The 22522-nt window shown below is 47.0% G+C and overlaps 1 protein-coding gene across 1 annotated transcript in view; it reads right to left on the reverse strand.

The window, feature by feature from the left end:
- The window catches only part of DHRS12 (dehydrogenase/reductase 12), a 34839-nt gene that overhangs the window by 6779 nt on the left and 5538 nt on the right, over positions 1–22522 (reverse strand). The window contains 5 exon segments of the mRNA XM_078069954.1: positions 431–508; positions 15171–15236; positions 16621–16697; positions 16700–16712; positions 21426–21508. Of these exon segments, the coding sequence (XP_077926080.1) occupies positions 431–508; positions 15171–15236; positions 16621–16697; positions 16700–16712; positions 21426–21508 (317 nt within the window).

Here is a 22522-nt window from a genome sequence, read left to right on the forward strand (position 1 = left end):
TGTGTGGGCATCAGCTACCCGGCCGTGACAGGAGGTGGGAGTAGGGAGGCGAAGGTGCTCTTCGGAGCGGGCTTCTGAGAAGCCTCTACCGCCCAAATGAGTATTCAGGAATCCCAGTCCACATGTCAGGAACTCCTGCTGAAGTATGTGTGTCCTGAGGAAGAAGCACCAGGCAGACCCCCATCGTGACCTCCCAGCTGTCTTCAGCTCCTCTCTAGGCCCACCTGCATGCTGTCCAGTCTGGCCCCCTTCTGCCTGGTTTCAGGTGACCGGAGAGAAAGCCCATGGTCCCATCGGACAGAATTCGGCTCCTCCCATGGATGTGGACAACATGCCTCCCTTCGGACAGTTGGGGCAGCAAATGTGGGACCACCGACTTGCCATCAGGAACAAAATCAAACCTACAGAACCTCCCAAGAGGTCAACTCGCTGCTCTGGGGTCTAGTTCTTCCTGCAACGCAGGGATCGGGGCAGTCGTGAGAATATACACACCTGAGGAGGCAGCGTGCTCTGGGAGGGCGGCGGGCAGCGAACTGTGCCGTGGGGCCCTGCCGCTCAGTGGCCCTGAGAGGGGTGGGCAGGTGGCCCTGGAGGAGGGTAAGTGGCCCCCTACGCTGCCGTCCCCCACCCACCACCCACCACCCCAGAGGGTTTTCAAATCCAAATGCTGTAACTAGCCCTGCGATGCTTCCTTCTCTGGTCCCATGACACTTTCCTCTCCCAGGACTGGAGCCTCCTGTCCCGAGAGGAAGAGGAGGGGGAGATGCCAACTGCAGCGCAGTCTAGGAGCCCACGGTGGGGAGAAGTTGGTACATGCGTGTATGTTTGTTATGTCTGGTCTGCGCACAGAAAACGACGAGCAGGAAATAAGAAATTTAGCAATACTGCTTACGTCCCCAGGGTGGGATGAAGTGAAACATTGGCTTTCTTTGCTATCCATTTCTGCACTCTTTGAATTAGAATATTTTACAATGAGCATATAATTCTAGGATTATTTGTTATCATAAAACATACATTTTTAACAAAATGAGAAAAAATACTATTGAAGTGTATGTGACCTGGAGAGATAGTCACACTGTACAGAATAAGAAGTTGCAACACGGCAGGCCAACAGAATCTCGTTTTTTGCGAGGAAAGGTGTCGAAACAGGAAATATCTCCAAGGATGATATTTTGGTGCGCTAAAATGTTTAAAATGCTTATCTTTGAATGGTGGAACTCTTATTTATATGTCCTCATGCCTTTCTGTATTTTTTAAATATTTTTTTTTTTATTTTTTAAAGATGTATTTATTTATTTTGAGAGAGAGCGCACGTGCATGCTCATGTGTGGGGCGGGGGCAGAGGGAGAGAATCTTTCCATCTTTCAGGCTGAGCGAGGACCCTGAAATGGGGCTCAATCCCATGACCCATGAGATCATGACCTGAGCCAAAACCAAGAGTCAGACACTTAACCGAGCGAGCCACCCAGGCGCCCTATCTGTATTTTTTTTTTTAACATGAGGTGGGAAGCACGCAAGGGTTCCAAGTGGCAGCACCCTGGGCTCTTTCCTGGGCCACTGCTGGGAGTTTCTGCTTGGCCAGCTCCACCCACCACTGCCAGCGCCTGGCTCAGGCCCGAGCCCGCCGGAGAAGCCCGGCACCACGGATAGGGCCCTGGAGGGCACTCAGAGTCTGGATCTGGGCACCTACCAGCAGTGTGACGGAGGGCGAGTCACCGTAGCAACTTCAGCCTTGGTTTCTTTACTTGTAAGAGGGAGATCAGAGCTGGCCAGCCCCCCTCCCAGGATCAGAGGGGTTTGCAGCACGAGAAAAACGCGTGCGTGGACCGGGAAGCTCTCGGTGCATGTCTGTTGTAGATTTCATTTCTGTCTTGTTATTTGTAATTCCGAGTTTTGACTTTCATCCCAGATAGCATTCTTAGGTGTCCATGTCCCAATTTATTTTTGGAGGGGCCTGCCTTGTTAGTATATGTGGATTTTGAAGTCTCATGAACACTTGGTCTCCAACAGCTGTTCCCCTCCATCCAGTGGCCTTGAACACTTTCTTTGTATTCACTGCCCGTGGCGCTCTCTGTGATTTAATTTGCGAGAAGCAGAAAGGACTTCTGCCAAAAGCTATCGGCCCCGTCAGCCTGCCACGACGGATTGTCATAAATGACTCCTGAGTAAAGGAAATGAAGGCTAGAAGGAGGGTCCACACAGCAGGCCTGCAGCCCCCTCCTCCAGGAGGCCCAGCTGTCCATGCCCAGCGAGGCTGAGGGCTGGGCTCGCTCACCGGGCCTGTCTGGGCACACCTCCTCTCTCCTGGCCTCGGATGCAGGAAAGCCAGGGTGAGCCCCTCTGCACCTCCCCACCCTACCCAGGAGATGGTTGTGTGTTTTGTTTCCTGCTTCATCCCCTAGGAGAACACACCTGATTTAAATGTTAACAGAGTCACCTGCAGGAGGATTGGCTGCACCATTCATCCCGCCAAATTCTCTCCTCTAGGGCACAGCCAAGTGGTAGGTGCTTTTTAAAGACTCCTGGAGAAACAGCACAGTTTTTAGCAACAGGCCCTTCAAGGGCTTTTCTATCTTTTTAAAATCTCGCTCATCCCAAATCCGCAAAACAGGCCTTTCCCTGCCCTTCTCCCATGCCCAGCCACCTGCCAAAGGAGCAGATCTGAGATATCATTTGCTTCTGTGTGCTTTCTGCCTCCCAGATCACCAGCTTCATCATTATAAAGAACCTGTGTAGCTCTTCACATGCAGCACACATTTCTCCTCCCTGAGAAGGAGGTGAAGCATCTTTTTTTCCTGACCACTAGTGATTTATAATCCTTGTGACTCCCAGCCGGGTTTCTGAGGCCCTGCCCATGTACCTCCAGAGTCTTTTCAGGCCAGCAAAGAGAAACAGAATAATAATCTGCTGAAAGAATAACATAAAAATATGTAAGTAATGTATGTATGTATGTGCGCATGTGTGTGTGTGTGTAAAATTTTTTATTAAAAGAATTGGAATCAAGAGAATCCCAAAGAGGTTTGGTGACTTATCCAAGTTCCCAGCAAGGGCATACAAAGTGGAAAACAAATGGCAAATTTCCCTTTTCTTGACTCATTAAACCACATTCAGTCCCAGGCGACACTGAGGCCAAGAGAGTGGGAATGTATCCCGTTGTTTGCAAGTCATTGTTCCCTGAGGATGAACTTGGCACCAGGAGCTCTTTGCCCCACTCATATAGAGCCCATTACAGGCCTGTTGTTAACACAAATCAATGTCATTCTCCTCCCCCAAAGCCCTTCAACACCCGGGGTTCCCGACTGAACTAAGCAAAAAACTCCTTGGCCTGATGTCGTAGACTTCTTTTGGAGAGGTACCCCAACCCCTCCCCTCAGGGGTGGGCCCCACATCCTGTCTAAAACAAAAAAAACACATAATGAAGTTGTTACCCTGAGCCAGGCACTGTGTTTGTCCCATGTGGCCTCAAGCTCCCCCCTCCCCCAAGAGTGTGGAAACAGAACCCTTGCACTGAGGGCAGGTTGACTCAAGGGTGCCATATTTGGCCCATGTGCATGGAAGAGCAGAGGAGGAGAGAGCGAAAGAGTTGTGATGAGTCTGTGGACAACTGTCCCAGAGAAAGACGTTTACCCCGGGTCCTCACAGCAGTGCTGTCCTATCCCTGATCCGCCCAAAACCCAGCTGTGCCTCTGCCACCGAGTTCTGTGAGGGCTGTGCCCTTGTAGCCCACTAATAAATTATTTTTGCTCATTTGGCTTGAGTGGTTCCTGTTACTTATAACCTAACAGTCCCGAAGATACTCGGCTTAGCTAGAAAGTCTGCCAGTTATTCTGTGCTAATCAGCCACCATTCAAAATAACAACATCCAGGGGGCACCTGGGTGGCTCAGTCGGTTAAGCATCCACTCTAGATTTTGGCTCAGGTCATGATCTCAGGGTCGTGAGATCCAGCCCCGCGTTGGGCTCTGTGCTCAGCATGGAGTCTCCTCAGGATTCTTTCCTCTCTCTCTGCCCCCCGCCCCTCGCAACCCTTGGCATACATGTTCTCTCTCTCTCTCTCTCAAATAAATAAATCTTTTTTTAAAAAATAACAACATCCAGGTGGTACTGGCAGGGCACTGTTGGAAATGGCTAACAGATGCTTTGGTCACTCATATTTGAGTGTGAACCAGTTTGGTAACTTCCTTTCCTCCAAGACTGACCAGATAGGATCAGGGACGTTTGGGGGATTCAGAGTTTTGATGAAGATGAAGATGAAGATGAAGGTGAAGATGAAGATGAAGATGAAGAAGAAGAAGAAATTTTAGAGAACGGGGTCCCAGAGGAGGGCAATCCTAGGTCTAGGGAAGTCACCTTCAGCTGCTGGAAAATGTGCCCAAGGTTAGTCCTGCTCCCAGTAATAGGGAAAATAATTCATTATCATTATGACTCATTAGTATTTTTAATTTATACAATGTCTTCCTTCCAAGGAACTCATTATGTTGATGGAGGTTCATTATAAGAAAGAGATTTGGGAGTGGAATTTATGTTGGACACAGTCTTCTAAATATGGCAACAAGGACCTTTATTACATGGCTGCATAACTTGAAGCAAATCTCTCTCTATAAGCTAATTAGGAAGGGAGGTAAAACTGTGTCATGTCCGGGTGATGCTGAAGGAGAGATGTGCAGCTCTCTTAAAGCATTACGAAAACCACATTCCTAGCCAAATATTAAATTCATTAAACTTGAAACTAACATAATGTTCTATGTCAATTATACCTCAACAAAAAAATCCGTGGTGCTCCTAAAATCATAAAATATCTTGAGTTTAGTATATTTGAACAGCATTAAATATTGCTTGATGAGAAAAATATATTGTAAATTTTACATTTTAGCGTAAGACAACTGAGGGGTATTTCTATTCAGATACCTTCAAAGCCAGCTTGAAAGAACTGTCACTCTGGCTCTGGAAAGTTACTGGTGTAGATCTTAAAGGAGCAGACACCTGCACTGGGGAATCCCATTTGGTACTTCTCCATGTGTGCAGTAACAGAACATCCCATAGGGGTCATGGGAGACTCACACACTGACCTTACAAGGTATATAGAGACCGTTTCCAAGATCATATCACCTGAGGAGGCCAGCAACACAGGTTCCCACAGAAAATGAGGCAGAGTGAGCAGGAAGTGAGGAAGGGAAGATAGAAACCGGCTGGGAAGGAGAGGAGGAAGACAGAGCAGGGTGTGGAGCAGGGACTCATCCCAGCTCACCCAGGATTCCCCTAGTGTTGTCACTAAAAGTCCTCCATGCTGGGAATCCACTTAGTCCTGGGGAAATCCAGACTGCTAGTCACCGTAAGGTGGAGTGTAGCAAAGTTATTGCTCTTGTTGTTTTTAGACAAGGAAATGGACATTTATGAATGTTAATGGGAAGGATCCACCTGATGGGGGAGGGGCGAGCCCTGGTCAGTTGCCCTGACTCCATGTCACTCACACAAGTGTTAAAATGCTGTGGCTTCCTCATCCTCCCCAGGCCATCCAAAGTCCAACCCTCATGGTGCACCCCCAAAACCAGTGTTTCTGGAGCAAGATGACTGAATTTGCTCCCTGCTGTCACATATGAGGGAGGCTCTTGCCTGCCACTCTTGGGACACAATGAGAGCACCTGCTTTACAGCAGGGAGAATCTAAGTGTGGGCACTGGGGCCTCTGCTCATTAAAAGCATGAAGGTGCTTAATTGGGATTTTGTTTTTAAAATTCCCCCAAATGAGGGCCAGGTAGAACTGCTATGAGTAACACTTCTTTAAAAACACCTGCTGAATCCCAGCCAGGTAATCAGATGAGGCCCTGGGCCCACAGGCCAGGAGGAGTTCCAGGCACAACACTGACTTTCCAGACTGGGGCAGGGAGACCAGAGGAGCAGTCCCAGCAGAGCCCAAAGAGAGCTCAGCCCTGCCCTGAGTGCCACAGCAGCCCAGACCCCACCCCTGGGGCAGGTGGGGAGGCCCAGGAACAACGTGGCCAGGAGCTCAACTCTGGGAGGGTTTTGTGCCTCATCCAAAGCAGCCTCACTGGCTGGCAGGAAACCAAAAGCCAATGGGCAAATGATCTCAAACTTTCGGATTCATTCATTCTTTCTCCTTAGAAGGGCCAGATAGAACTCCCCAGAGCCTCACCCATGGCTCCAGAATCCTTCTGAATGTGGGTGGTGGAGGTAGGGGTGATCCTATTTGCGATTTCAAGAGCTTCAGACCCCACCCATCTCCCCTGTTGTGTAAAATCTGCCTCCTCACCCTAACCTACCAATCCTGTGGGTTAAAATATCTTAAGGATGAGACAAGTAATGAGCTGGGGCTTGCCCTAGAAGATATTAAAATGTACTGTGAATAATTAGAATAGTGTGGTCTTGACATAATAATTAATAGATCAGCGGAACAGACTAGAGCTCAGAAAGAGAAGCAACTTAATGAGAATTTGGTATACAATAAAGACGGCATCACAACTCAAAAGAAAGGAAAGCATATGCGATAAATAAGCAGTGCTGTGTGACACTGTTTATTAAGAATACAAGGGAGAGGGGCACCTGGGTGGGTCAGTCAGTTAAGCATCTGACTCTTGATTTTGGCTCAGGTCATGATCTCAGAGTTCTGGGATCAAGACCCGTGTCAGGCTCCCTGCTCAGTGGGGAGTCTGCTTGAGATTCTCTTTCTCTCTCTCTCCCTCTACACCTCCCCCCATGCTCACACACACACACACACACACACTCTCTCTCTCTCTCAAATAAATAAATCTTTAAAAAAAAGAATATAAGGGAGAGAGCATGAAAGAGAAAGAAATAAAAAGAAAGGCTCCTTACCTACCCTATTCAAAAGTGACTTCCAGATGCATTAAAAAGCTAAGAAAATGTTATAAGAAAATGGGGGGGGGATGTAATTATTTCGAATAACAAGGGATTTTTTTATCATAAAAGTGAATAAATCAGTCTTAATGATAAACATACAGCCTGACTACATAAAAAATGTAAACTTCTGTGTGGCAAACCGAAATATCAAAAACAAAACTAAAAAAGAATTTGCCAAACTGGGGTGGGGGGAGGACTTGCAGTAAATGTGCCAAAGAAGGTTTATAAGGCAATTTTAAGAGATAACAATCTCAATAGAAAAATGGGCAAGGGACATGAACAGGCAATTAGCAAAAGAAATACAAATGGCCAATAAACTACCACCAACAACACCAACTTCAATATCACTAGCAACCAAAGAAATGCAAAGGAAAATAAGATGTCATATCTCATCCATCAGTTTTGCAAAGATCATTCACTTGAGAACGATAGGAAGTAAAAAAAATAAGCACTTCCAGTGCTGGTGGGAATATAAATTGCTACAGTTTTTCTGGAGAGTAATTTGGTTAATATATATCAAAGTCTTAAAAATGCTCACACACTAGGTCTCTGTAATTTCACAACTAGGGACCCATCCTACGGCAATAACCAAAGATGTAAACAAAATATATGTACAAAAGCATTTATCACGGAGTCACTTTCAATAGTGAGAAGTTGGAAACAAGCTAAATATCCCACAATAGGGGGTTAATTAAATAAATTATGGAACATTCATCCAATAGACTCATTCTAAATAGAAGTAACATTTTAAAGGATATTACATGATGTGAGAAAACATTTAAAATACAATGTTAAGTGGGAAAACATAGGACTCAGAATGATATATACAGTGTGGTTCCAGATGGGAGTAGGGGACATGCATAGAAAAAGGCTTAAAGAAAATAGACCAAAAATATTACCAGTGGTTATTTCTTAATGATGGAATTACAGGGTTTTTTTTTATTACTCTCATATATTTTTATTTCCCCACTTTTTAAGTGAATACTCATCAGAAAAAAAAGGTGATCTTGAATAAATGCCTCCTCCCATAACTCACCCCCACATACAAGTCCTAAGATGGCACCTGCTAAGATGAGAACAGATCCCTTGGTTTCCTTAGCTGTGAGCTGGGACCCAGTGAGTAGTGTTGGCCTAAGGGAATGAGAAAAAAGAGACAGACGTTTAGAGGGAGGGGAGAGAGGAGAAATAAGGGAGGGAACTGAGAATGGTCCAGAATGTGGAATAATGCTGAGACCATACTGGCCTTGCTGGGGCCTAGATAATACTCTAGCATCCATTCATTTGATTTTCTGAAGAGATCAGAAGAGTCTGGGCACCTTGGAGTCCAGACTCCAAAATGGTAAAAGGAAACCTCAGGGAGACCTCTGATGTAGCTGGATGGTGGCCCTCTCCTTCTCCATCCTCCTCTCTCCTTCCTTTTCAGTGGCTTCTTAGGGGAAAGGCAGTGCAGGGAAAATTCTAGGATAATGATGAGAGTGGAGGAATAATAGGAACCCCAGTAAGCACTGGGGCTGGCTGGTCATCTTTTGGGACTACTGTCCCCTTCCCGATTTTGCCCAGAACCATATGGGCTCTCAGGAAACATAAAATTTGGGGTTAAGAGGCTCTCCTGGACTGAAAGGTTGCTGTTTAATCCTTCACCAGCCATTGTGCACCCCACGGTCCTTGGAGCAGGTGGTCCAGGAAGTGACCCCCCCACCTCTGCACAGCACAGCCTGAAAGGTGCCTCTGCATTTATTCCTCACCAACTGATACTTCTGAACACCTGCTACTATCAGGCATGTGCGGGGTGATCTGCACTCAAAGCTGAAGAAAATACAGTCCTCCCCTTCTAGGAGCTCACTGATTACTAAGAAAAGGCACCAAAAAACAACCGTAATAATCTGCTTCTCACTAAGAAATGGACTTACTACATGCCAGACATTGTGCTGAAAGTTACAATGCTTTTCTTTCTTTCTTTTCTTTCTTTCATATATAAAAACACACACACACACATACACACATAGTTGACCCTTGAACAACACAGGGTCAGGGGCACCAACCCCCCATGCAGTCAAAAATCTGTGTATAGGGACATCTGGGTGGCTCAGTCGGTTAAGTGTCCGACTCGATTTCAGCTCAGATCATGATCTCAGGGTCGTGAGATCAAGCCCCTCATCAGGCTCTGCTCAGTACAGAGTTTGCTTGGGATTCTCTCTCTCTCTCTCCCTCTCCCTGCCTCTCTAAAATAAATAAGTAAATTCTTCAAAAAAAAAATCTGTGTATAATTTTGACCCCCCCAAAACTTAACTACTAATAGCCTACTATTGTCCGGAACACTTAACTAATAATATAAACAATCAAATAACACGTATTTAAATATATATCATATGCTATATTCTAATAATTAAGTAAGTTAGAAAAAAGAACACATTATTAAGAAGATCATAAGGAAGAAAAAGTGCATTTATAGTACTGTAGTTATTGAAAAACATCCACGTATAAGTAGACCAGTACAGTTTGAACCTATGTTGTTCTAGGGTCAACTGTATGTTTATACTTTTTTACACACAGTAAAACTCTGCATCTGTGTGTGTGCGTACAGTTTTGAGTTTTTGTAAATGCACAGTGTTGGGTAAATGCATTAGACTATGGCATGATTCAGAACAGTTCCTTCATCCCAAATATTTCCTCACAGTCACCCATTCCCTTCATAGTCATCCCTCCTTCCACCCCAAGCGCCCTGCAATCACTGATGTGTTTGTTCTCAGTCCCTATAGGTTCGCCTTTCCCAGAATGTCATGTAAATGGAATCATACAGTATGTACCCTTTCAGGTCTGGCTTGACTTCTGTCAGTTCATTCAAGATTCATCCACATTGTTGCCTACATCAATATTTTGTTCCTTTTTATTGCCGAATAGCATTCCGTTGTGTGGAAGGACCGCAGTTTATCTACTCACCAGCTGAAGGACATCTGGGTTGTTTCTAGTTTGGGGTGACTATGAATAAAAATAAAGCAGCTTAAGCATTCACGTGCCTGTTTTTGTGTGAATGTGAGTGATTTCCTTTGGGTAAATAACTTACAATCCTTTCTTTAATCCTCACCCCTAGCCTATAAAAGTATCATTATCCACATTTTACAGAATAGGAACGGGAGGTGTGGAGAGTCCTAAAGGGGTAGAGCACCTGGACTACTGTTCAGCCAACACAGATTGAGCGCCTCCTAGTGGCCAGGCAGCATGGGCCCTCGAGGATCCCTGCTCTGTGCAAGAAACCAACCTGTCAACAGGTAATTCCTAACGTGAGGCAACAAGCTCACGGAGGGTACTCTGGGAGCTGAGAGGAGGGGCACCTGACTAAGCTCCGCGTTGGGGGTGTGCCCAGTTGAATCATGGAGGAGAAGTGGAAGTTAACCAAGTGGAGGACATTCCAGGCAGAGGAGCAGCAGGGACAAAAGCATGGAGACGTAACTGTTCGTGGCACATTCCAAAAATAATGGGCTGACTGGTAAAGGATCCACGTAGGAAAAAAAGTAGGAAATTTGGGCAGGTAGGTGAGGTACGACAACAAAGGACTTCAATTCCAAGTTAAGGAGTTTGGATGTTAACACAATACTAGCTGACATTTCTACAGTACTTAACTATTTCCCAAATTCTGTGCCTCTCTGGGAAGCTTGACGGCTTGTGAGCTGGAAGGAGGTCTTTGAAGCAAAATGGCGCATGGTAAAGCTCAGGGTAAAGATTATTGACAAGAATTCCTGGTACCAAACACACCCAGTGTCTGAGGAAACATTATACCCTGGAAGAACTGTTCTTTGCTTTCCTCTGAGGCTTTGCACCCTAGATCCCTTCATGGATGAAAAGAGAGCTTACCGAAATCGTTTATGTGTCTAATTCTCCCACTAGACCAGGAGTCCCTTCCATTTCTGAGTCCTCATCACTGACCACAGTGTCTGGCATATAGTAGGGGATCTCTGCACGTTTATCGAACAAATAAAGTGTTTTGTTCACTAAATATTTTGGTTAATAAATAGTTACCACATCAAGCTCAGATCACCTATTTCCAAAGAATTAGAATGTAATAAAACAGATGTTGTGGAAGATTATTGTCAACAATATTCACCCTCTCTTCCCCACCTCTGTGGGAGGAGTATGCTCCCTGGCTTCTGGTTTGGGGCTCTATGAAGTGACTTGCATTGGCCAGTTGGATGTCAGCAGATGTGAAGCCAGCAGGGGCTTGAAATGTACTTGCACACTTGGACCTCTGCCATCGCCATGGGAACATACCCTGGTCAGCCTAATGGTCCAAGGAAGATGTGAGACATTTGGAACATACTCTGGCTCCAACCTGCTGCTTTGAAACACCCTGCTAAACCCAGCTGAGATCAGCCCAGCAGACCTGCAGAAGAGTCAGCAAAAAACACATGCGTGTTATCGCAGGTCTCTGAGTATTAGAGTTGTTTGTTATGTAGCAATAACTGACAGATACGACCCTGCACTAAAAAAATGCACCAACTATAATTTAGTTGTCCTTCATTCAGTAAAGTGAGTCACAGACTCTGGTTTCTGAGCACTTCTGACTCTCAGTTTCCTTGTCTGGAAAATCTGTAAAGCTGTTATGAGGATTGAATGAGGCCCCCCCCAAAATACTTCATGCAACCCCTAGTACATTGAAAGTGCTCAGTGTGTGCTATTTATGATGATGATGATGATGATGTTTCTGGACCTTGAGTCCCTGCCTTAAATAGCAGTTTTCCCTGGGTGTGGGGAGATGCCAGTGAGCAGAGAGCTCCAAATCTCCAAATCACAGAACATCAAGCAACGGAACACTTACTGTACACTGATGTGCATCCTTCCAGAATGACCTACACTGAACTCCCCCACCGTCTGCCGAAGAGCTAAGGCACCACTGCCTGTTTATTACAGTCAACAAGCTGATGACGCAGCTGTCCTGGAGGAGGTAGACTCCGTGTCCTGGTCGTGTGCCCTGGGGTGGGAGCGAGGCTAAGATGTGGTGGGTTTAATCCGCTAACGCTCGGGCTGTGGCAGGCTGCCAACAGAGCACTTAGCGCGGCCTCCCCTCCCCTCCCATCTGTCTTCCCTCCGTACAGACGCCTAATACCACTGCATGCTAACAGGCAAAGCGTCTATGGTTTGAGAACACCCAAAACACAGGGGTGAACACAGCAACCAAACAGAATCTGTCTCACGGGATCACTTCGCCTTCATAGGGCATCTACCCACAGATCTACCCAGAGCAGCTCATTTTGTTCCACTGAAGGGTAAACTATGAAGATCTCTCCGTACCCCACCTAGCCCCACAACAGGTTAAGGGGAATTATTTCCAAACTTTGTCTAATTCATATACTATGATGTCTCCACAAGTGGCCACGTGCAGGTGTGGCCTCTGATCGTATCTTGCATTTAACCAATCCTCTGGCTTCCAAATCCTTCGGATCTGGTTATAGATTCTGCAAGTCCTGGTGTTGTCCTGTCCTCAGAGTGTCGGGAACCCACTGGTGTTTGGCTGCAGGTTGGAAATGTTTCTAGAGGCCCAACTGAATCTTGGAAAATAGAAAACAACCCATCCCACATTACATAATTGGGCCGGGAAAACATGTTTCATATTAGAAAGGCAGCCAGCAGTTTCTAGGACTCAGAGGTCTGGGTTGTTCCTTTGGCTCTGGACCTGCTTAAGAATGACAAAATTTTAACCTCTCCACGTTCAGCTGCCCCCTCTGTCATGATCCTGCTGCTTTGTGTATTGTACTCTGTCTTCCACTCTGGAGAGGATGAATAAATAGCAGAGCATGAGAATTATTATGCTTCTCAGAGAGGTTGGGAAGATCAATACAATGTTTCTCACACAAATAGGAAATGAAAATGAAGAGATTATCAAGGTCCTTAGAAGCAGACCGGAGCCGTACAAAAGTACAACAGCACCAGCTGTGTAATCGAAAAGGCAGTCCCCTTAGAGTGTGACACCTGACACAGACTCCGTAAAGGCAGAGTCCCAGCCGGCCCTCCAAATGGTGCCCCAGCCCTGCCCATCCTCCGCCGGGCAGGGCTGCTCCCTCCCCCCGCCCAGCGCTCCTTAGCACCCTGTATTTCACTATAACACGGCAGGCCGGCAAGGCCGCTGGTGGTAGAACTGTATCCTGGTAACGCACTCCAGAGGCAGACGGACTTGCGTTCAAATCCTGGCTCCTCCACTTGATCTTGGGCAAGTGATTCAATGTCTCTCAGCCCCAGTATCTTCATCTGTGATGCAGAGGTAAGAAAACCTCCACCCCAGGATGCTCACCAGGGTTAAATGACGCGTGATGTGTGCACAACACTCCTGATGCCCAGCACGCAGTCAGTGCCCAGCGGGGTTCTGTCGGATGGAGGGCGGGTAGGGGGTGGGTGAGCAGCAGGTTAATGCTCTGTTGTCAGTATATTGTAATTCTTAAAATAATTTTTGAGTACGGGGCCCCATATGTTTGCTTAGCACTGGGCCCCACAAACCATGAAGCTGGTCCTGCTGAGAACCCACGTGGAGGCCAACTGTGTGGCTCTAGGAGGCTTTGCTGGCCTATAAAGTTATAAGGCAACTCGACCCCATATTTGGGTTTGGTACTTGGGGCAAAGATACTACATTTGGACCAAAATCAAAGATGAAAATATTTTGTACTAAACCTGCACCATTTCACAGCAAGCTTCTGGGTATTTGTTAAAAGAGAAAAAAAGAAAAGAAGAGCAACCTAACCACTGGGGAGAAAGGTCCTTCCCCACTCCCACTGTTTCCTTCCTCATGGAGAGAGTGTGATGAGTACGATTCTGCCCTCCCTCAGCCCCTTCCTCCCTCAATCCAGGAGAGGTGGAGCCATTATCAATAATTAATTTAGTCTATTTGGGAGCTGGGGAACCTGGGTGGCTCAGTCGGTTAAGCATCTGCCTTCGGCTCAGGTCATGATCCCAGGGTCCTGGGATCGAGTCCTGTGTCGGGCTCTCTGCTCAGTGGGGAGCCTGCTTCTCCCTCTCCTCCCTGCTCGTGTTCTCTCTCACTATCTCTCACTATCTCTGTCTCTCTCTCTCTCAAATAAATAAATGAAATCTTTTTTTAAAAAATAGCATATTTGGGAGCAATAAACTGGGCATGCTCAGCTCTGCTCCCCGCTCTTCTCCTCTCCTGGGAGGAGGAGGTGGTGTCTGTCCTGGGCCGGCCAGCTATAACAAGGTGAGTGAGTCTGTCTAGCTCTTGGCTGCGATATTAGGAAACCCGTTTGGCTCTCACACTGCACCACACCCTTCAACTAGCCTCATCAGTCACAACAGTGATACGCTGGTTTTCAGCTATAACTCAACTGTCTCACTCCTCAGTTTGTTCAGTTCTTGGGTGGGAAGAAGGTTGCTATTAATGGATGCCCTCAGTGACCCCCAACAACCACACGAACCCCACCTAGCCATCTTGTGATTTAGGAAAAGATTTAATTAAAATGCCTCATTAAAAGCTTAACTTACAGTGAGGAAATGGTATAGATACTGGAGAGAAGCTCATATTCATGGCATCTCCAAGCTGAAAGGCACCAAGAGAATTTACTCCAGACTCCTTGGTTCAAGAAGGAGAAAATTCAAAGACATTAAAAGCCTGATACATTGGTTCTCTAAATGTTAATGGACGTCAGAATCATCTGGAGGGCTTGTTAAAACAGATTTCTTGGGCCCATCCCAGAGTTTTGGTTTCAGTAGATCTGGGGCAGGGACCCTACCAAGTTCCCCAGTAATACAGATGCTGCTGGTCCAGGAACCCTACTTTGAGAACCACTGGGCTGGCATAAAATGAGTGAACCTGTTATTACAGAATGGGAACCAGAATCCAGGTGTCCTGTGTTCTAACTGAATGTCCTTTTCAATTCATCTTCTTGCCTCATGGTTATACCTTCCTCAGCCCTGGCTGGAAGCTCCCTTAGCTGCTGGTTTTATATTTGCACACTCCACCTGGGATGAACCAGCACTCCTCACCAAAATAACATCTATAATGAGCCTTGAGCTTCCTGGAAAAAAAATGCTTTAACAATGCTAAGTATTTCTGGCACTAACACATATTATAAAAAAAAAAATCATGAAAAGAGTGTTTTTTGTTTTTTGAAAAGAGCGTCTTATGAAGAAAATTTAATGCAGTGAAGGATGCAAACACAATCATGCTAAGGACCAAGAACCCAAAAAGTTGACCGATGTGTTTCTGATGCTTCTATGGTATCATCTAGGTCTCTGTTTATTTTGCTAAATACAAACAAGAAAACTGCTCATACTCTCCCAGGGTACAGGTAGCAAAGTGTTTTTCAAGTCCGTCTTCAGTGAGCTCTGTCTTATTGACCACACACACTGCATTATTGATCTAGAGACCACAGTTCCCCTTTCAAAATAAAGGCAACCAGGGCCAAAAGACCCATTTCCAAACTCCACACCTCCATGGCAACCACCAGTCCCATATCCAAGTGACGACAATAATTGTGCTCAACTGTCCCTTCACGTCAGACTCCTTCCAGGAAAACGCCACTTGTGCAGAAAGCTCAGCCACAGAACTGTGCAGAGATCTCTGATGACAAGGGGTTGTCTGGGCAACCGAATCCTCAGTAAGGTGCTCTGGGATTGCACCTAGACCAGAGCTGTCCAATAGAAATATGTAATTTTTCTCAAAAGTAGCTGCATTAAAAAGATAAAAAGAAGCAGGTAATCCCTCTCCCCCTGCTTGTGTTCTCTCTCTCTCGCTTGCTCGCTCTCTGGCTTGCTCACTCTCTCTCAAATAAATAAAATCTTTAAAAAGGGGAGGGGGGGCACCTGGGTGGCTCAGTCATTAAGCGTCTACCTTTGGCTCAGGTCATGGTCCCGGGGTCCTGGGATCGAGCCCCGCATCAGACTCCCTGCTTAGCGGGAAGCCTGCTTCTCCCTCTCCCACTCCCCCTGCTTGTGCTCCCTCTCTCACTGTGTCTCTGTCAAATAAATAAATAAAATCTTAAGAAAAAAAGAAGCAGGTAAATGTTAATAATATATTTTATTGAACTCAGTATATTCAAAATAGTATCATTTCAACATGCAATCATTATAAAAATCTTAATGAGATGGTTTGTTTTTTTTTTTCAGACCAAGTCTTTGAAATTGACTCATTCTTACCCTTACAGCACACTTCAGTTAGGACTAGCTACACTTCCAATGCTCCCTAGCCATACTGGACAGTGCAAGACCAGACCCTGGCCCAAATGGGCATTTTGGAGCACATCAGAAGCTGTTCAGATAGAAAAGCAGCTCGGCTCAATGCAGAGCATCTGGGAGGGGCAGACACGTACCATCCCACCTGAGTCCTCCCGGCTCTCTGTGGAGTTCCACACTGTGTTACTAAAAGGTTTGCTTGTCTGCAGCAGGCATTCTTTTGGACCAAACTTTTTATTTTTATTTTTCCCAGAACCCCTAATTTTAATACACACATGCCCAAATCTACAGAGCTTAGGAATACAGATACACACATCATCATTTTATGAAAAATGGAATGTCCTCATCTTCCCATAGTATCTACCCGGTGGGTGGTCCCCTCCCGTTCCCCACAACGTGCTGGGTCTCCCCTTGAGGCCAGTGAGTAAACCTGATTGCATGAAACCTCACCATAGAGGATTCTCACTGAGATGTCGTCTTAAAGACCCACAGACCTACATATCAGTCCGTATCCACATAGATGAAAAATGTACACACGAGATTTATCCTCTACTTAGGTTTATAAAACTTACCAGAACACTGAGTTGATTTTCCTGCTTGAAATTTTCAATAAATTTCCAGATTTTCTTGGGATCAGACAAATCCACATGTGCAGAAAGATGTTCTAAACCAGAAAAAAAAAGTTGTAAAGCTTTTTTAAAAAGATATAAACTAGCATATTTTAATTTAAAAAATACATATGTGTGTTTTTAAAATAAAATAGTTTGGAGGATAATACAAGATGGAAAGTAGCAGTCTCACTCCTCAGCAGTAAACCACTGCTAACAGTTTCTTGTTAATCATCCGGAAATATTTTAAGCACATACAGTAGTTATATACATATATTTAAAGCATAATATATATTATGTATATTAAGCATGATATACATATTATAAATATGCGCCCCCTTTCCATACAAATAGGATCAGACTATACATTGCTCTGCATCCTTATTTCTCACTTAATATATTTTAGAGGTTTTTTTTAAACTATCTATAAGCCTGCCTTCTTTCTTTTATGGTTACCTAACATACTTCAGCATGGCTGTGTAGAGCTTCCTCCTGCCGATCATTTAGGGTTTTTGTCAATATTTTGCTCTTAAGACTAGATCTAAGGTACATCGTAATTACTAGATGACGACTTCCTTTGTGACTCAGTCCTTGCTTATGATGTTTACCAATTTCCACCTTGTGTTATAGTCCCTGCTGGACGCAGCTCCCTCCCGTAGTATACCGGGGACTTCTTGATGGAGGAGTCATGTTGAATGCCCCCCTCTTGCCTCTGGGTGGGGCACACAGCCGTACATGGAGACGATTAATGTATATTGGCTGTTCAGCCCCTTCTCTGTCCCCGGCACAGGAATCAGGCTTATAGTCTAAGTATGCCATGGGGCAAGGACATGCCCTCTGCGCCGCAGCGGGCATCTGTGACCTACCCCGAACCCAAGGCAGAGACTCCTGCTGCCGCAGAGACCTGAGAACCGACCCTACAGGTCAGGTTCTGAGCAACAGCCACAATTCCTTTGATGAAGCAGAGTTCCGGGCCATGCCTCAGCTTCCCCATTAGCTGAGTTACAGAACCCAAGACTGTAGTCAGAATTTCTTTCTACTGATCTTAAAACATATTGTTTCTCACTCTGAAACAAAGGCTCAGAAAATGAGAAAACCGAAAAAATCCTACATTTTCCTGCCTCAGAAGGTTTATCGTCATCTTAAATACCATATTCAGCTCCAGTCTGGCGCAGCTGAATATTCCTCTACTTTCAAAGGATAGGAAAAGCATGATGTGTACAGGACTACGCTCTTTAAAAAAAGGCTGTGAAGGCCTTGGCTCAGCCAGAGCAGACACGGGCTGCCTGCTGACTCCTTCCCGGGTGGGGGGGTGAGCACCCCCACCCCGATGACTGCAAACTGAGCCTGTAGACACCCAGTCAGTCCTTTCTTCTGGGTTCTTCCCCATAACCACCCTAAAATTCTCTCCTACCCAACAGTGCCCAGTAACACTCATATAAAATCCAGGTTCAAAAAACAACAAAATTCAAGTGAGCGAAAATCAATTCCACTTTGAACATTCCACAACCTCCTTGAATCTCCTGGAGGCACCTGGGGCGTCTCAGCATCGGACGGAGGTAGCAGCATGGAAGAGAGAATCACTGTCCTAGATAAATCAACCACGGAGCCCGCTGAAATGAAGCATCGTGAAAAGATGAAGGAAATCATCTGTCTCCCTCTGGGAGAAAACAGGAGGCCAGGAAGCACCCAGAAGGAAAGGCCAGGAGTCTGCTGTGACTAGGGGAAGGAGCTAGGAACAGACACATGTGCATCAGAACCCCCAATCCGCTGACCTACACATGTCAAGGCTGACCCTCGGAGCCAGTGGGCACCGCCATACTAACTCTTTGAAATTGAACAAAACTCAACTGGATCCTTTCTGCAGACAAGCCACCATCTAGCTGCTCCGTGGCCCAGGAGTCATGAGGGGACATCACAGGAACCCCTCTACCCGTGTCAGAGCGTGAGTCTGATGAGCAAATGGAAAACAGTGCATGAATGCATCCTTAGTAGAAATCGCTACGTAAGAATGAGGTGCTAGTTAATATTAATTTTGAGTAGTCAGGAAGCTAAACCAAGCCAGTGATTCGCACAGGACCTTGCACCTTCCCTGGTGCCCACACTCACCTGACTCGGCCAGCCTGCTGCACACCTACCCAGGCTCTCCTGCCCAAGGGACCGCTGTACCCAACCATGCAGAGAGGACCTGTCCCTCCAGCGCTCTCGGCATTGATTCAAGAGAACTGGGGAGCTTGAAGCAGAGAATGTAAGGTTGGGAGTGGTGATAGTATAAAAAATATTGAGAACACTAATAATCTTCTCCTACTGACTGAGAGCTAAACGTATACCCTGAACTTCCCCACGTCATAGCACATATCATGTTATGCCAGTCAAGTTTCTAATCGAAACCTCTTTCAATAGAGGGAGCTGAATGCAGGGATCGGTCCCCAGAGGATGAAGATGGTAAGAGGCTAACTGGGACTGGCCCCTAACCAGAAGATTGGGAGGAGAAGGAAGCCACCGGCCTGGTCTGGAGGAATGAGTGGAGGAGGTGGTGTGACCTGAGCCAAGGAGACAGGCTCGCCACCGAAAGGAGGAACCTCAGAGGAGGTCCAGCCGTTGCCAGGGAAGTCAAATATCCTGTTTCTCTCTTCTTACCACCTACCGCTCTTCCTCAATGGCCAAACCCAGCCGGAAGCTGGCTGATATGAAGGCCAGAGAAACACATAGTTGGGGGTCCGCACAGCTACTCCCCATTTGCCCCCACTGTGCTACAGAGCTGAGCAGGCAGGTGCTTGTTAACCACTTGGTCCCTCCCAAGACTGTGAGGGGTTGTATCTGACTCTATCACCTCTGTCTCCGGCTCCTAGCACACCCCCTGACACATGGTTCACACTCAAACACGTGTTCAGATATAGAGTAATATCACCCCTACTTTTCAGATGGGAAACTGGGGTTCACAGAAGCTGAGAACACCGCCCAAGCTCACAAGGCTAGTGAGCACAGAACCAGGACTCAAAGCTGAGCCCAGCTCCTTCCTACACTGTTTGTGTGGGGGCTGCACGTGCTAGACCGCATGAGGCTGCGAGTGGTGCCTCTTCATAAACGGGGCGGGGGGAGCAGTCGATCCCCCTGGCAGAGCCTGGAGGGTACACTGAGTCAGGGAAACCACGCCACCGGGATGAGCAGACAGCACTGTCAGCCCTGGGCCCTTGGAGCTCTCAGCGCTGGAGGCCACCTATAAATACACACACAAGAAAAGGGAATCTCCCCTGTGTGCGCTCCAACCCCACCTTGTGTAAGGCAGGAGGTGAAGGGCTGCCTCTCTCCCCACCCCAGGAAATACGTGTGCTCCGTCTTTTCAGCTCTACCCTCCCAACGACGGCTCAACATTATAAACAGAACCATACTGTCATCTTTTTTCATATAAATCCACTTTGCAAAAAATGCAGCCCAAACCACAGCAGGCTGGAATCCGGGCAAACCCTCATCTGCCTGTGGCCTGAGATTAGTATTCTTGTTGCGTCCTGCAGCAGGCACAGCTGAAAGTTATCAGCAGGCAGACAGCCAGCTTTCAATCTCAAGAACTGCAGCCGCAGATCGCCGCGGCACGCACACAGTGGAGGAAGATTTAGAGACCCTCACTCTCGCTGCTGGCGCGGAGCCTCTGTGCGGCATCTGATGGCGGGAGACCACAGACGTGCCGTGAGAACAGAAAGGACACTTGCTTTGAAAGCGTTATGAAAAATAAGAAGAACCAGCTTCAGGAGCGGATGCAAAATATTCCATTCTAGACTGGAGCATTTCCCCCCACCCCGGCCACGCGCCGAGGCTGAGGGGGTGGGGGCGCTGTCTGCCCCGCCCCCGGCCCCGCCCCCGGGCGGCTTGGGAAGCAGGTTCGCGGCGGAGGAGGTGATGAAGGCGGGACTGGAGGGCAGGCTCGAGGGACGTTCTGCCGCGAAAGTGAGGGAGCCATGGTAACTGAGGGCCATTCCCAGGGGCCTCTTCCGTCTTATCATCTCTGCAGCTCCTAGCACGCGGCCTGACATATGGTTCACTCTCAAACATATGTTCAAAAATAGAATAATATCACCCCATTTTTCAGATGAGGAAACGGAGGTTCGGGGAAGCTAAGAACACTGCCCGAGCTCACTTCACAGTGGGTTTTCCATTCGGGGCCAAGTTCATGGGGGCCAACCTGTGCAGGTACACAGGCCCCACATTCAGAAGGGCCCCACACTCGTTTCAGTGCTCTGCCTTCACTGTCTTGAAATGTTTAATACTTTTTGCACCAGGGTCCTACATTCTCATTTTGCACTGTCCCGCAAATTACGCGGACAGTCCTGGCTCCGACTCTCTCAGAAAAGCCAGAGCACAAAACGTGGGCCGGCTCTGAAAGCTCTTGTGAAGAGGTGGCTCTCATCAAGACCTAAATGTCTCTTGTTGTCCCTCTTTATTGGAGAGCCATTGGGTCAGTTTACAGCTTGGCGTGTCGTGCTGCAGTCCCCTTTGATGTGTCTCACCGGCGGGAGCTCCTTCCCCGGTGGAAGCCCCAGCAGAGTCATCGTCCAGTCTAAGGTCTCTGCAGCAGGGACTGGCCCCTGCCTGCCGACCGGGATGACCGGTCAAACCCAGCCACTAGAAAGCTCGGGTGGCTGGGCTGCTTCCAGAGCAGAAGCACCCCAAGCCGGCCACTGCCAAGCCAGGGGGTGCGGGCCGCAGCTCAGCCCTCTCGCAGCTGATGGAGGTCAGGTGGAAAGAAACCCCCAGCAGGAGAGACAGCTCACCTGCTTAGCGCTCTCCCTGATGATCTCACCTTTGGAACTTCGAGCTGGGTCTTGATCTCGACAAACCAGGTGAACTGTGCCACCTGGTGGAATTCAAGGAAACCATCTGTGAATTCTAGAGATCGCTGTGGCTATGGAGACCAGCCTTTCCAGATGAATTAAGACGTTCGGGCTCACAGGAAGAATACCTGAAACTGAGACTCCTCTGGAAAATCTAAATGGATGGTTGCCACAATTAGAGCAGCGGATATAATAGCCAGGGTGATCCTGGAAGGTGCTCTCCTGCCTATATGGGCTGACTGATGGGGCATCCGGGATAAGGTCCTGATTTTTGTAGGGGTTTGAACACATCAAGGTTAAGAAGCGTCGCTCTTGGTCACACCCGCATCCCCAGCATCTCACATGGCACCTGACACAGGTCGCAACCCGGCTGCACTTTAGACTCGCCTGGGGTGTTTTTATTTTTTTTTTTGTTTTTAAAAGCTCCAGATGATGGGTCCAGGCCTGGGTATGTTTTAAAAGCTCCCCAGGTGAGTCTAATGCTCAGCCCAAGTTCAGAAACACTGGCCTAACATGTAGCAGGGACTCGATTAATATTTATTGAATGGCTGAATCCATAATTGGCACTCAGACTATTCCAGCAAAGACCATACTATCATCAATCAAAGTTTATGTAAAGGGCAATGCCTTGGCTGTGGCAGTTAAAAAGTAATCATTACAGAGCCTGATTTCTTCACTTAAAATAGCTTGCTTTATTAAGTGGGGTCTGTTTCATGGGAGGCTCTCAGCTAACCACGTAACCAGCCCCTCTGCCCTGTCCTCCTCCCCACAACACTTCAGAGGACCTCCCAGTTGCGAAGATGCACTTATTCCTCACCCTGACTTGGCAGACAATGAAATACAACTCCAAATGCTATAATATTCCCCCAGAAAAAGGCCTAACTTGATTTCAGAGGAAAAAAAAACAAAAAACAAAAACAACTTTGAGCGTCTAGAGAAGTGATACATTCCCAGCCTATTTCTCCAACTTCTACTGGAATATCCGTTTTTCTGGAGAAGAATCTCTGGAAAGACATAGTGGACTTGTCTAGCCACCA

This window comes from Halichoerus grypus, chromosome 4, assembly GCF_964656455.1.
Source record: "Halichoerus grypus chromosome 4, mHalGry1.hap1.1, whole genome shotgun sequence".
Classification (NCBI taxonomy): domain Eukaryota; kingdom Metazoa; phylum Chordata; class Mammalia; order Carnivora; family Phocidae; genus Halichoerus; species Halichoerus grypus.